Consider the following 16798-nt stretch of genomic DNA (forward strand, 5'->3'; position numbering starts at 1 on the left):
GCATAACAATAATAAGTAATAAAAGTAATAAAAAAATAATATCATAATTATGTACATAAAAGAGTGCCACATTTACCTAAAGCCCTGAACCTATGTTTGTACACGTTTACATCAAACGTCCTATGGTTATTAACTAATATATGTTAGTATACACAATATATTTTTTATCATATACAATTTATTATAAACTAATATCACAGTTTCGCGAATAGAAATGATGTTTCTTACATTTCATATAAAAAAAATAAAATATATTTATATAAATTTGTTATAATAAAATTAATTGGCTTATTGATAAACATATATATTTATATATATAATTTTAAAAAGAAAAAAATCCAACACGCAGGTACAAAACATACAGTCTCAAAAACCACACGAGGATAACAGAGAAACAATATAGCACCCTCATAGTTAAAAATTCTTAGTTAAAAACAAATTCTGTTTTACAGTACTATGTCTTAATTTAGGAGTGAATTCAAACATACTTATACAAAATCTAAGAGTGCTAACATTTTCCTATACACCTTGTGTTTAAAAACAACTCCTAATTTACCTACAGTTTCAAACTTTAAATATTTAGCTATTTTTAAGTGAATTTAAGACAACACATAAACTAATATTATTACCTGACATGTTAGATAGATAGTTAATTTCAATATGTCATTTTTATTAAAATTAGTAAATTGTATTTTAAATAGTCATCCAAGAAGTAAAACAAATAGTCAAATTGATGTTCAGAGCTATACATATTAGCTAAGTGGTTATCATCAGAGGTCTGAACTAACAAAAAATATTGACAGTCTTCAAAATAATACCAAGTAAACACTAATGGTGTGACCAGGTACAAGGTAACTAGCTGAAGTAATTTACTATGGCATGACATCCCATATTTCGGCCAAGAATGGGGGTACTACTCGGTTTTTCAGTTTCAGTGTCATACATAGCTCAGAGTTTTCATTGCCCAATGTGCGCAACTCGGTAAGTACCGAGAGAAGTCGGGCATATCTGACAGTTGCTGTGTCGCGGTCGCGATTATCTACGTAAGCTTTTAAAGACTCTAAGTAGATCTCTTGAATTTTTTCCACTTTCCAACCATCTAGTAAATTTGGCCTACCTAAAAATGTATTGAAAAAAAAAAATTAATTACAAAACATTGAAAATATTATTATAGTATATTATTCATAAATGAGTAAAATAAATAGTATAATTACTTGAAAATATGACAATGGCAGTCAATAAAGCATATTCTGCATTATCCACCTTCATGTTGTACATAAACCGACTGAATGACAGTTGGTTTTCAATTCCATCTCCCAACCCAGCTTTATTATAAGAATCTGCTGAAAATGGCTGGTTGTTAGCAAACACTATTGAGTCAGTGGTGATGTCATATTTCCTAGCTACCCTGAACATCATAGCTTCACTTGAGCAAGCCTATTTTTACAGAATAAATTAATAACATGTGAACAATCATACAAACATAACTAATTAATTATTTCAAGTAATTACCTTGAGTAAGGTGATCTGATCTTCTCTTACAAGTTTATCGAAACCTGGTAATCGTTTGGCAAACTCGACAATCAGTTGAACTGTGAGTATTGTCATCTCAGTGATGATTTGATATGTTGTGTCGCTTTGTTTCTCTTCATCGAATTCATCAATATTTTGCTATAAAAATCAATTAATTACAATTAATAAAATGGATATGCGTTTTTTTTTTTTAATTCAAATACGTACATTATTTGTTGTTAAACGTTTCAAGTCTTTTTCGCTGGGAGCTTCATATTGATCCTGGAAATAGACGAGTCGGTGAATTAGTTCCTTTTGTTCAGAACTCAACGGTTTTACGTAAGGTACAGTCGGCATAGGTGTGCCTATTACCATTGGTTCGCCGCATTCAATCTAAGAGAAAAACATTCATTAATTATAATATCATAGATACAAATGCGAAATTATTTTCTAGAGGTTATTACGATTTTAATTACCTTCATCTCTGTAGGTTCTATTTTTATGATTTCAGGAGAAATATCTGTAGTAGAATTTGGTTTATCTTTTTCTCGTTGAGCTTTTTTCTCCTTTCTTTTTACGGCGCATTGAACTTCTGGTACAACACCTAAAAACCAAACGTCATATTGAAAAACAATACATATATATCTTAATTATTTGATATCATTCTAAAATAGGCGTCTAACTAAACAAATGTTCGTAGGTCAAAAAAACATGTTATGGCACACCAAAATTTAAACAATTAAAATTTCATGTCTATAAATATACATTTTAATAGAATATTAATGACCTATTACATTTATTCGATGCGCAATTTATGAATATTATACGTTAATATTAAATTGGGACTATGATGGGGAAATATTGTAACTTTAAAAGATTTATTTGATAAATATTTATATAAATACCAAATTGCCTATTAAAATAATGGACTTCACTCGGAAGCATAACGTTTAATTAATGATTATTATTATAACGTGCAAACGCTTTAAAATATACTCATTACACTATCTATTATAATCATTAAAAAAAAAACTATAAAAACAACATTAATTACAATTGAATGAGTAAAAAAGTACCTATATTATAACTGCACCTAATGAAACAGATTTTATTATAGAAAATTTAATTTTAAGATATAATTTTTGAGCAGTGAAACACAATAAAATAATACCTAAACATAAACATTGTTATACGGCGTATGATAAATGTTGATGTGTTAGATATCTGCTGAACGTGTCAACGAAATTAATCGATGTAAATTCTTTAAAATTTTGAGAAAAAGCTAATAAAATATTATTTCTCAAACGTTAGAAGTGTTTTGAAATAACCCATTAATCGAAAAAACAATGATTTTATTAAATACTTGTTTATTATAAAATATGTATACTATACAAAACGATTGCATATAATCATTATTAATTCTTGAAAGGCGTACAAGAAAACCAGGAAAAGACAATAATAACTCCAGTGATCGTTTCGTAATAAAAATAACATTTTCGTATAAAAATATGACTTTGAAGGTCACAAAGTCTATAATGATGAGTTCACTATAATGGCACATTACACGGCGGCTGATGAGTGTTTGTGCATGTGCGGCCTCCGAAAAAACGAAAAATAAATATAAGAATACAAAGAAACGCCAGACGAGTGTAGAGCAATTATTTAGTACCGATGTCGAGGCACGATAAAACGTACGAATTGAGTGCACGCTAGGCAGTATGGTAATACAAACAGCGATCTACTTAACGTGTTTTGCCTTTGAAATTCATTTATTATTCAAGAAACAATAATTCTAGACCCACCATAATTTAGTATGCGGTGCGAAATTCGCGAGTAAAAATTCGCGGTTACTCGATCGATATCAATGTAATAAAACATAGTATAAAACAGCGTAAAAAGGTCAATGTACCTTAAAAAAAAAAAAAAAGCTCACCATAGTACTGTAACTACCACAACCGGTCAAGGTTCCTTTCAAGACTACTTATTATTTATATCGAGGGGGTGGGGATTTGGGAAAGTTCGATTTTCTGTCATCGTTTACCGTGTAAATATTCAAATTCTTGTTGTCGAGTATACGTTCCGACTGTACACAAGGAAACTTCACAACATAATATTTTGTGCAGTAGCCGTATAGTTAATATTATTTTGTCGACGGTAAATTATATGAATATTTGTGCGATAATAGCGGTAATCTCTGTGTTTAATAAGGTTAGAACTGAACTCTCTCAGACATTTTTCTTGGCACCACACAATCCATAGTTGTCGAACGATAAGCCAAACAAATTGACGATATAAGTTAATCGAATAGTTATCACCAGGATCCTTATTTATAGAACCGCAAAAAAAAAAAAAAAACTCTAAATTAACCACTTTGTTGCGGACGTTTCGATAACTGTAAGATAATATACCAACCTATTTTAATACAACCTTCAATTTGGTATCATAAAATTTGAAAAATTTAAAAAAAAATGTACATACATAATTTCATAATTTGGACGACTATGCATGTATACGATTTGTGTAACATATTCTTATTTTCCGTAATTTCATAAAAACAATAGAAACAATAGATAAAAATTATAAAAAATTCTTAAAATACAATCATGTGTTCAATTTTCAACCCATGTGCTACTGAAAGCTTATTAATTTTTCAACTAAAATATTCTAAAAAGTATATTCCAAAAATAAATCACTAATCATATAATATTGTAAGACTATTCAATATTACTTTTTTCTTAGACCCGCTTAAAATATAAAAATTGTTTTATATTTAAAGTTAAGATTTATAAATATATTTATTAATTATCTCTTTAAACTGATCGTGACTATACAATACTATGCAATATGTATACTGTATATAAGTGTTTTCACGAATGTATGAAACATATTCAAGTTAAATGTCCGTGACTCCGAGTTATTATGAGTTATGTTATGTTATGGTTAGTTGACTGTGAAGTTGTACTATACCTATTCATACCATATTTAAAGAAACAATGTACTTGATTGTATGGCCATTAATTACGTAGCAATTAATAATAATACATTTTATTAAATAACCATTCGTAAAATTATTAGATTCAGGGCTTATTTTAAGTATTTATTTTAGGCTGAATAATTCAACACGCCCCCGCCCAAACATTCTTAACATATTTTTCAAACACATTACATAACTAAAAACAAACTCAATGGCCATCGATAAAGAAGTTATATATTTTTAGTGTTATTATTCGTTTTTTGTTTTGAAAATTTTTTGTATATCATTGATTCTAGTAAAAAATAATATACATAATTATCTAAAAATTTTACGAGAAATCAAAAAAATTAAATATAATTTAACGTTTTTTGAGTAAACCTATTTCTACATGATCAACGTAAAATTATCATTTTGGTGTTTTAAATATCATAATTTTAATAATGTAAAAGAATCACACAATAATAAATTTCACGAGATAAAAAAATTTAATTTTGAGCGACACATTTGATGAGTATGATACTAGATTAAATTTATTACAAATATTAAGAAAAAAATCTAAAATAAAATCCAAATAAGAGGCAGCGGGATCCTAGTAAATAAGCAACTAATAAACACCAGCTTTCTTACTATTATTGATACGATATATTGATTATGGTCTTGCGTCGAATATTTAGTATTTTTGTTTATAATTTTATATTTTTATAGTTATTATGTTTAAAACACAACTTACAGGTTGAACTCTATAATTCTGTAATATTATTCAATTATTTAAAAAAAAGAGAAGTTTTAATTCGTAAACATACAACTTAATTTCTTAATTTTAACTAAGAGCTGGGTGTTTGAATTTGTCATCTATTCTAACCCATGTACAACATAGAAAATTTGTGTTCAGCAGAACCCGAACTTGTGTTAGCTTCAGTATTAAAGTGAATTGATCTTTTATCAAACTTAAATTTAAGAACATTCTGTGTTTTTACGATGGTTTTTTATGATATTTCAATTTTCAAGCGAGATATGAATATTTTTAAATTGTTCTTAAATACACGAGTGATGTAACACTTACATTCGGGCCTCATGCCGACAGTTAGACATTTTTTCAGCCGACACTCCTGGCACTTCCGCCTCATGTACATATCGATTTCGCAGTTGTTGCCGTACTTGCATTGGTACACGGCGTTCTTGGTGATACTTCTCCGGAAGAACCCCTTGCATCCCTCACATGTGAGAGCGTTGTAATGGTAACCGGACGATCGGTCACCGCACACCAGGCAAAGTTCTTCAGGAGGTCGGTTATTCAGCACATTACCACCCACGCCAACGCTGCCACCACCACCGGGGCCCGATGCCGCGGTGTTAACGGTTCCAGTTGAGGGCGCATGGTTGAGTTTCTTCTTCTTCAAACCATCCGAGTGGCTGCTAACTCCCGACAGGCTATTCGGCGGAGACAACTCCTCTTTGACTGCACATGGAAAAAAAAAGAAACAACGGTTAAACAAAAACGAAAAAATCATTACATACTATTATAATATTATTTATAATAATGTATAACACTTAAGTATAGTACCTATATAATATAATATTATGTTTTACTTTCGTCTTGGGCGAGTGGTGTGAAGGGGCCAGGGTGTGGGAGAAGAGGAAGTAAACAGAACCCGAAAACCTGTTTGCAGGTAACGACCGACACCGTCGCGGAGTGGACGAACCCAGTGACCTTGTGATCGAGAATGAATATATCTATGTTATTATACACAAATCTTTTCCCTCCAAAAGTCTTTCCAGATAACACATACATATGTATATATATACTTATTTGTGGTATACAATATAATAACATAATAATACCATGTGCGGCATTGCGTCACGCGGGGTTAATGCCCCTCGAATCGGATAGTATCGTGTCGTTGTAATTATTTTGTCGCTGCGCAGTGCGTTCTCGAGCGGTGTCCATCATATATTATTATTTATTGTAATGACGAATGCGACAGAATCGACGCGGGCCCGAGTAACCCGCAGGAGAGTACCGCTGCGACGAGGGAGGTCTCGTTTACGCAGGCTTCGAATATAAGTCGCCTACTGTATTATATAATGTTATGCGGGCAACGCTGTTACTCAGCGGTAAATACCGTTTAAAAAAGCACCACAACTAAACGTTAAGCAGATGTCTCGGGATACCTGTGGACAATCTTGGGAAGTATTCAGATACAATATGTACTTAAATAAACTTTTCAGGCATTTAAAATATTTTTTGATAGACGAATTTTAAATACTCTAAAAACGCTTTGTACTCAAAATATTTCAGTGATAATATAATATTTTCGCATTTTGTTATTTTAAATTTTGTTTATAAAAGATATTTTATAATGGTTCAAAGAATTTGCAATAAGCTTCAAACAAATAGTTAGAATAGTTAAAACGTATCCATATCATACACTTGATTGAAGTTAACTTGACGTGGTTAATGAAAAAATCAAATTATTACATGGTTTCAAGAATTCTTGAATCTTTTAAAGCATTTTTGTGTTAACTATTTAATTTATATGAATAAATAAATTAAAGTATCTATTTTTCACTAATTTAAAAATGTATTAAGCTAAACAAAAAAAGTATTTTAAACTATGTAATTGTATTCAAATACTATCGAAAAAAAAGTGTTCCGATATGTATTTCAAGTACAAAAAGTTGTAGATACCAACTATTTAAATGCGTTTTCTGAATGCATTCGATATTCTTTACAAGAGTGCATTTATTTGTATATTATTTGTTTATAATTATTGACTGACGAATTTATCAGCCAAAGAAGATACGGAGTGCTGAAAATTTTAAGAATACTATTTTCTTAACACACCTTTTTCATACAACAAACGGTCATAAGTCATAACTCATTAGATTTCATGTTAAAAATAAGATATTTGAGTTGTATTTACAAAAAATTGTTTAATTCTATCGTAATCCCTAAAATTTAACTCTTACACAATGTAGTGTGTATATATACATTGTATTTACGTTTGACGCTTACGTCATTGTATAACCATTTTTCTCATTCGACGAAAATCTGAAAACCGAAGCGCTTACGACTATACAAGGCAACGACGTCAAAAGCGACCGGATAAGTAAATAATAATAATAATTTATAATAGACTAGTTTTTTTTTATTGTTATTCCAAAGAAAAATCGCTCGACGACGACGACGTTCAAGGCCGTCCACGTTTTGCAATAGCCGCCGACACGACGGACACACTCTCACAATAGTAATAACATATTATATGTATAGAAATAGATATCGCGCGCGCACACACATACACACACACTAGGTTTTAGCTTTATTGTTGTATAGTTTGTGGGGAAAAATATATATAAATCCCAAGAGATTAATTGCTTTCGTGTGCGCGTTGTTTTTAAACGTCTGGCGAGATGCGCATTTTTTTCTTCCCCCCACGACCTAGCCCAACAGAAATTCTCGAGAGACCTCGCACACGACACACACACGCACATTTACATAAAAATAAACAAAACGAAGAATGCATTCCGATGATAAATCTATCGTTCCAAGTCGCATGTCGTATGGATAATACGCGTGTGTGGACTCAAAACAAAATAATACGAGAAACGACCACACTGGTGTCGGAGACGCGCTAAACAGCAAACATAAAATTTATATAAAATTCGCGTGTACCTACTCACAAATTTCGTTCACGGGTTTTGCGCACCGGACGTACGTACGTACCATACTGCAACAGATGTTAATTATTCGACGTTAAATCAAATGAATATTCATCGAACGCAGCTCTCCGTACACCAATGCTCCGGCGGCACTAATTACCGGAACCGCTGCTGCACGTACCGTGACAGCAGCGACGGCGGCGGCAGCGTCATCGTCACAGCGTACGCCAAATTTTGGTTTTACGACTGGCGTAAACGACGCTCAAAATTTCTGCAACTCGGCCCGACCACGACTGCGGGGGGATACAACAATTTTTGTAGACCGGTTTATCGAATGTAAATCTCTCTCGTTCTCTCTCTGTATGCACATATTATTATACCTTCTTTTTTTTTTTTTTATTGTAATACTTAAAACGTGTACACGCACAATCGATAATAATGATAAAATAATACGGCATCGTCGGCGGCCTATTGTATTAAAAAAAATTAAATCGATCTCGAACGCCGCGGGAATGAAACGCTATTATTTCGTATCATATTGTGTGTGTGTGTATGTATGTAATGTGTCTCCTGAGTAAGCGCGCGCGATGTAACAGTCGTATAGGTAATAATAATAATAATAATATGTGCCCGGTGAAGGCGTGCAGTGACGAAGAAGAAGAATTCGAGGAACTGAAACCGGTTAACGACGACGACGACGACGACGGTGATCGTGCGTTGTGTGTGCAAGCTAAGAATGAAAAGCTGTAAGTATTAATGCGCTTGATGTTTGATAAAAAATAAAATGAAATAAAAAAAAAAAAAAAACGTTTTTACGTGATCGATAGTGCTCTTATGAGACCGAGGAAAGTGAGGGAAAGAAGAAATCATAGAAGTCGTCATCGTCGTCGTTATAACCGATAGGAAACGTCAACAAAAGCGGAGGAAAAAAAACGAAAGCTTTTGACGTAAATTCGACTCGCAGTTACGTGCTAGTGTTTTGCATTTTAACGTATGCATGACATTGACGACGGAAACGGTTGTGCGCACATTACATTATTCGTTCACCGAGTAATCTGTGCGGTCGGCGAGCGGAACAGACGTCAGCGTATGAAGTGAGTAAAAACACAGACTCGCAGCCCGTGAAGGCCGTAGAATCAGAAAACCGCGAAGATCTGCGGTCTAGATAACAACCAGAACGAAAGACAAAAATGGAAAACGAGATTAGTTTTTTTTTTTTTTTCATATCATTGTTGTTATTACATAGTATTCCGTCATGATAATTTTTTTTTCTCAGTAGGTATATTATTATCGGCAGTAAGAGCGCGTAATACATTTACAATATTATGTTTTAACAATATACCTAATAATATTTTGGTATAATCGTGGAGGGTAATCGATCTAAAAATAAAAAATACAATTTATTCAATTCGTAAAATTAAAATTTTAAAATATAAATTATTTATTAATCAGATAATATAGACAATATTTAATTTTTTGAATTGGATTAATTTATATTTTTTTTAACTATTTATCCGACTAGAAAAACATTCCAAGACTTCTCGACAGTAAAAAAAAATGAGTCCGGACTTTAGTCTAGAATTTACAGAGAAATAGAGTAAAAATAATGGCCAGAACTTTTAAAATAATGCGTTTTCTTAATATAGTTACGTAACAGTGGAGGTATACTGACAATTAATGAAAGACAGTGGAAGTTTTAATCGTCAAAATAAAAATAATTGACTACGCTAAGATATTGTGGAGGGAACACGAAAGGTAGTAGACCGCATGTTTTAGAATTGTACACACATAGGTAAACACACACTGTGACTGAACTTTATGGGAGACATCTACGTTCACCATGAAAAGAATGAAAAAAAATATCTTAATCGTTATAATTATTGTAGTCTATGAGTATGTAAGTATATTTGCTCAGTTGGACGACAGTGATAATAATATCCATTTAATGTGGTGCACACGCGTTACTAAGCCACGTGCATTGGCAGAACAAAACGACGACTAAGGTTCATTCCTACTGCCACGGTCAAGTGAACAACAATTATTGTTGTTGTTGTTGTTGTTGTTGTTGTTGTTGTTGTTGTTGTAATTGTTGTAGTTGCTACTGCTGTTGATGATGTCAGATTTCTGGTGAGAATCTTCCGTAACGTAAAAAAATTTCCGAATGTGAATAATATATTATTCGCAATAATGAGCAAAGAAATAATTAACGTGAAGGTAGAATCGGTGGAGCGGGTAAGAACAATGCGCACGTAAACGTAAATGTACCAAACACAATGTACTAAAGCAATTATAAACTTTACCTCTTTATACAAACTGGATAATAAACACATAATATTATATAATTATTTCGGTTTTAGATTTAAAAAAGCACCGTGCTATACACACGCGTACCGATATATAGTATTAAATAATATAAAATGTCATTTTAATTAGATAATTAATTTAATTAACGTTTGGATCAGTAGGTTTTCGAAAAATAATTTTAACTTTTACGCCAATAATGACTAATGATGACGGCATTCGCACGGGTCGAATTCGCCGTCGATTTTTTTTTCAGTTTTTATTATAACTACTATTATTCTACATATTATTATCAACCGAATACGCATGACTGATATCATTTATCGATTCTAATATATGTGGTGTAAACAATTGATATGAATTTTTAAGTACTTTAACGGCATTTATTCATTATTTTTCGCGAGTACAAGGTTGAACAAAATTAATATTCAAATTTTAACTCTCTTATTAAGTCATATTAAACAGTGTATCAACATAAAATGTGTATGCAGACTCGGGGCTATTGAACGCTATAATAATATAAGCTTATAAGACATAGAAATTAAATTCTTAATTAATGCTAAAAAAAAAATAGGTACCTTATAATGAAATGAAGTACATAGGTAATTTAATTTTTATTAAATAATTAGACATTTTTATATTCTTTTAAAAGTAATAAATAGGGCTTATAACTTGTAATTCAACAAATATAAAAAGAAGAATGTAATTAAAAATATTTATGAAAGCACTTAAATGTACAATAAAAATGTTGAAAACTATATAAAATTACATGTATATTTCAATGAAAAAATTCAAAATAATTATATTTACACAAAAATATGAAAAAAAAATAATAATTTAGGATTTAGGAGTATCTATACAAAAAAACTAAAGAAATAAAAAATGTGTTGCGATAAAAAATAAACATAGGCCTGTTCATACAAAAATCTCAGAGATAATCAAAATACTTCAACTAATAATTATAAAAGAAAAATATTTTTATTTATAATTATTAAATGTTTTGTTTGTGTCTATCAAAAAAGTAATGATTTTTTTATATGTTTTTAATTAAATTTAAATTCTCAATATCAAAAAAAAACGTCAAATAACACTAAAAATTACAAATACAGTTAAATACTAAATAGCATTCAAACTCTAAACGATAAAGATATGCAACAACGAATTTTATATTTTACTTAATGGTGAAATTGGAAGTTGGAACAAATTGATACTTCAATGTGCATCATTATTAAGTGTCTCAGAGATGTTTCGAAACGAATATGCAAATAATACAAATAATGTAACATGAATATTTAAAAAAAAAAAAAATAATAATAATATAATTTAATGTAATAAAAAAAATTATAATCAGTTCTTAAGACTAAGAGGAAGTTCTCGTAAGTCTTTGTTTAATTTAATATAATCGTAAAAAAAATATAATTGTTAAATAATGTATTTAAAAGGACTCACCCGGATGAGCATAATGAATTATTGGAAATAAATGAATAATCGATCGAAAAACATATCGTGACTTAACGGTAAACATATTATAGGATTTAACAAATTGCCTGAACGGAAGGAAGTTGCACGAACGTGTTAAGAAATTTTGTCGCGTACTAATGCTATCCCAATTTACTTGTGGATTGTGACTCACAACTCATAAGTCTAATTTAACTGAAATAATCGGAACCGGTTTATTATACTGTTATTAAAAAAAAAAACAATAGATTAAACGCAAATATTTTTTCAAATGCATTAAACAAAAAAAATAATGGATATGAAATTAATAACCAGAATAGCATACAATAAATTATAACAGCCATTAACACGAATTGTGATTTATTTTAGTAAACATTTTTTTTTTTAAACATATTAGTAACTATAGCCTACAGGTATAATATCCTCATGACATAAAATTATTACGTAATTCATAACTAATTTATAATTCCATAACATACGTTAAAAATAATCTGGTGCTAATGGTCATTAATCGCTAACGTAACAGCGATTGTATAAAGTTCACGAAAAATAAAACACACGTGAGAATATTACGCCCTATAATGAACGACAATCGACACCTATATCAATAAAATACTATAAGTATATATTTTTTTTTAAATTTAAGTTTAAAATTATAAGGCACTGAGGCAAGTAATATAATAGTCTATACCTCATACAAAGTAAGTAAAATATCATTTTAAATGAATTTATCAGATTTTTTTCAAATACAAAAATACCTTGACAAATAACTATCAAGATGTTCAAACACTGCCGTTTTTATAACTAGCGTTATGCACTTATTATATAAGCCATTTTGCACAAAGTATCGTATCTGTATAGTCGTTTTTTAATAATTATTCGGATACAGGAAAAAAAATTAGTCGTCTGGTACGGAGAAAAACGGGACATACGTATAGAGTCAAGAGTACTAATAAGCAATACTGTGTATTTTTAATAAATATATATATATATATAAGTAAAATAAAAAATGTATAATAAAACACGTGAAGAATTTAAACGGATTTATTCGTGTATGCGCGCGTATGTGCGTTTATTGTGTCTGTGGGCCAAAACGTAGGCGTACTAGCTGTATGTATATATAATGCACATTCACAACGAGTTTGTTGTCGATCCTCTTCGAGATATTCCAACTACTTCACCGCTATAATATTATACGTCTGCAGTATGTCGCAAATAAGATTCAACTTTTTTTTTCGGTTTATTTTTTTACACAGAATATGACAGTGTCTTTTCGTAATTTGGTGACCACTCACGGGGCGGCGTTTATTCAATGGAAGATTAATCGTACGTACATTTACAATAGAACCGAGTTATTTTTTCAACGACACGTTAAAAGAAAAAAACTATATTACCTCGGCGGGGTGGTGATAATCCTGGAGTATAGATTAGAGGGAAACTTAAACCAAACTGCAGAATACACAGTTTCGTTAAGTATTTCACACGCAGTCATATCGCATGTATGCGTGGACTTTTTTTCAAAAATATATTAAACCGTTTAACCATCTTAAAAGTTAGAAATTAGAATACATACGTATTGAAACAAACATTTCTGTTATCTGAACCAAACCAAACCGGTAATACAAAGCAAGAGTTGACATATCAACAACATCGATGTCCATCATGCATGGACGACGAACGACTACAATAAAATCACAATACTAGAATAACCCCCACCAGTAGGTGATAAATGACAAACCCTGTTAGTCATCGTACAATGAGTGCACAATGTATAAGAAAAAATAAATAAACATCAACCACTTGACGACGCGACAATTATTCCATTGGTAAATAGACGAAGGTGACCATCATCAAATACCTGTTATCACGGGGATGGTGGACGAATTGTTGTTGTTGTGCTGCGTCATGAACCGGTTCATGATGGTGTCCTGATGATACCGTTGCTGGTGGGTGGTGTAAATGGGCTGTTCGCCGAAGCTGTCGTCGAGGTCTTGCAGAAATTCGAAGCTCTCCCGGGTCATCGGGCTGTTGATGTTGGTGCTAAAAAATGCGTTGATAAACATGCTGGTGGCCGAAAACCCTGCTGAAGCAGCCGCCGACGACGAAGACGATGACGACGAGGTGACTTCGGACGACGAAGTCATGGCCACATCGTTCTGCGATGCGAGTCGCAACATGTCGCCGAATCGGTCCGACTTACATGTGAATAACGGCGGAGGAACGGCCGACTAGGAGCTGTAGATCGTGGTTGCGAGGTCGACCGCGGAAGTACGACCAAATAACCGGGATAGTAATAACTGTACTTCTGTAAAACGGATTCGGAAACGTCCACTATGTATATATTATGAATGTGTTTTTGTTAATGAGTTTTTGTAATAAGACCCATAGACATGTTTCGCCACCGTTTTTCGAGTGAGAATTGATCTAAAAATGTATTAAAAACTTCACCCGACTTGGGGTTTGAGATTTTACGAAATTATATAATTATTATAATTATGACTTCCGAACCTTTATAGTAAGAGAATTCTATGACGGAAATAAAACCTTAAGCCCGTCTAGAAAGCCAATACTTCCGTCTACACTCTCAAATTAGTCCATCTCCGGAAAGGCGAGTAAAAATGATATTAATCTATTTAATTTTTTTACCATGATTTATTCTATAACGTCGCTACGGACAGCAGCAGTAACATCAAGTGAATGCGATTCTTATATTATACTATATCATTACATTATACATTATTATAATATGTACGCGAGGGACCAACAACGATTTAATAATAAAGTGACGTCATTGCGTGCGCACACAATAGAATCTTTTGTGCTCCATCACCGATCCATCAAATACGATTTTTTATTTTTCTCCTTACACCACAATATAGCATTATAACATTATTATGTTATGCAGATGTCGGTACGATTGTTCGTACTTATCGAGTCCGACGTTTAACACACGCGATATTAAGAAATTCCTAAGTATACGTAAGTGATCGACAGTTGCACGATAAAAATTATGTTCGTCCCCTAAAATAATCATTCGAAAACGAACGCGGACAACGATTCGATATTTCATACGAAACCATCGTATTGCCGAAAACACTGTCGATAATGTTTATCTTTATATTTATTTTCACAGGCCCATTAAGAACGCGCTAAGCGATTATTTGTTTATCTGTAACACGCGTGTATAAACGTATATTATTTTACTATAGGCGTAGGGTCGTTAATGTTGAGCCTGTCTGTGTGTCACATTGCGACGACTGTTTGAAAAAGTCCATTAAAAAAAACCACATTCCACGCACGTTATATATAATCAGGTGCGATACGAGCGACGTCGTCTACAATGTCATCTTTATAGAAATCTATATAGTATCCACTATGAAATATATGTTTAATGTACCCATAAACATAATATATATATAATGTATTAACGAATTAACGTATACGTTTACTCGCTTTCAATTAGAATTAGGTTCATGAGGCGGAATGTCGTGTTTTATTTTTTATTTTATTTTTACCGTCGTTCGTGTCTAAAGTTTTTGACAAGATGACGTACCTGATTTCCTATATTGTTAAGAATAAATATTCGAAAACAGCTTTGAAACATGTCATTTTGAGTACAAGTAATTTTGGATTGTTGTGTCAATATGATAGATATGCCAAGACTTTCAAAAGTAAACGCCGTGTGCTTAGAGTCAAGTGATCTGATATATAATAATACTTTTACTATCATCGATTTTTCTTATCACCTACGATTTTTTTGTTTATATGTTAGACGTCTATAAGTATACAACAGTAGGTATATCATCGTCAAGTAAAACAATTATAAAAGTAATAAATTATTTCGAGGACACCACTTGACTTGAAAAAAACACACGTTATGGCTGTAACACACATATATATATATATATATATATATATATAATGAAAGTATTGATTAGTTTGAGGATAATTATGTATATTTAATTTAAATAATTCTAAAAATTTATCAAATAAAAAAAACAAGAAACGTAACCAGTGTTTTCCCAGTCATAGTGAAATACCTTAGCTTGATCGTAATCTGAATTCTGTCTTAGGTCGCACACAACCTTGCATAATCATATCACCACAACACCCATTTTGTTAATCCATTATTATATAAATTATAATACTCTCGTACCTCGTACAACGAGCCGCCCGCGAGCGGGACGACATGTAACAACGAAAACAAAATAAACTTAACACTAAACCGAAACCAAAAAACTTTTGTCAAACTTGACGCATACGAGCACAAATGTTATGACAAAATCTAAACGCACACACGTTCCAAAAACAAACAACACTAAAAAAAAAGTATCGGAAAGTTATAAAACTGACATAAAGTTTCGTATAAAAAAATAACACGCGACGGCTGAGATTACGATGACGAGAGGAGACTTGAACGCGCGACGGGATGACACTGCCGGAACGATGAACTTGAACTGGCGGCTGCAGGTGAGAGAGAGTGCGACGTCCGGGCGGCGGCGGCGGCGGCATTGGCCTCCGATATCAACACAACACGCGAGTGCCGCCGCCGTGGTCGTCACGACCACCGAGTGGGGATAAGTTCAGGGCCAACACTTTGCGCCCGCCCGCCCCATTGATACACCTCTGCCACCCCCACTACAACCACACGAACGACGACGATGACGACGATGACGACGACGACTATACCAAGACTATATTATATTATTATTATACCGCGACCGCGTCCGACCGTGTACAAAGCACAATAATATAATATTGTAATGTCGTAAAATAGTAATGTTTCGAGTACAAAACACGACTAGCGAATCGACCAAAAAACCGAGAAAATACAAACGTTTCGACGGTCTTACGTAGGTATTACGGCACACGAGAGTGAACAAACTCTCTCGA

The 16798-nt window shown here is 32.3% G+C and overlaps 1 protein-coding gene across 1 annotated transcript in view; it reads right to left on the minus strand.

Moving 5' to 3' along the window:
* Nucleotides 1-274: 274 nt before the first annotated feature.
* The window catches only part of LOC112602784 (ecdysone receptor-like), a 34834-nt gene continuing 18310 nt past the window's right edge, over nucleotides 275-16798 (minus strand). The window contains 6 exon segments of the mRNA XM_025351111.1: nucleotides 275-1117; nucleotides 1215-1437; nucleotides 1513-1671; nucleotides 1741-1905; nucleotides 1989-2116; nucleotides 5550-5945. Coding sequence (XP_025206896.1) covers nucleotides 873-1117; nucleotides 1215-1437; nucleotides 1513-1671; nucleotides 1741-1905; nucleotides 1989-2116; nucleotides 5550-5945 — 1316 coding nt within the window. The 3' untranslated portion in view covers nucleotides 275-872.

The sequence above is a fragment of the Melanaphis sacchari genome, unplaced genomic scaffold (genome assembly GCF_002803265.2).
Source record: "Melanaphis sacchari strain LSU unplaced genomic scaffold, SCAv2.0 Contig8_pilon_pilon, whole genome shotgun sequence".
Lineage (NCBI taxonomy): Eukaryota > Metazoa > Arthropoda > Insecta > Hemiptera > Aphididae > Melanaphis > Melanaphis sacchari.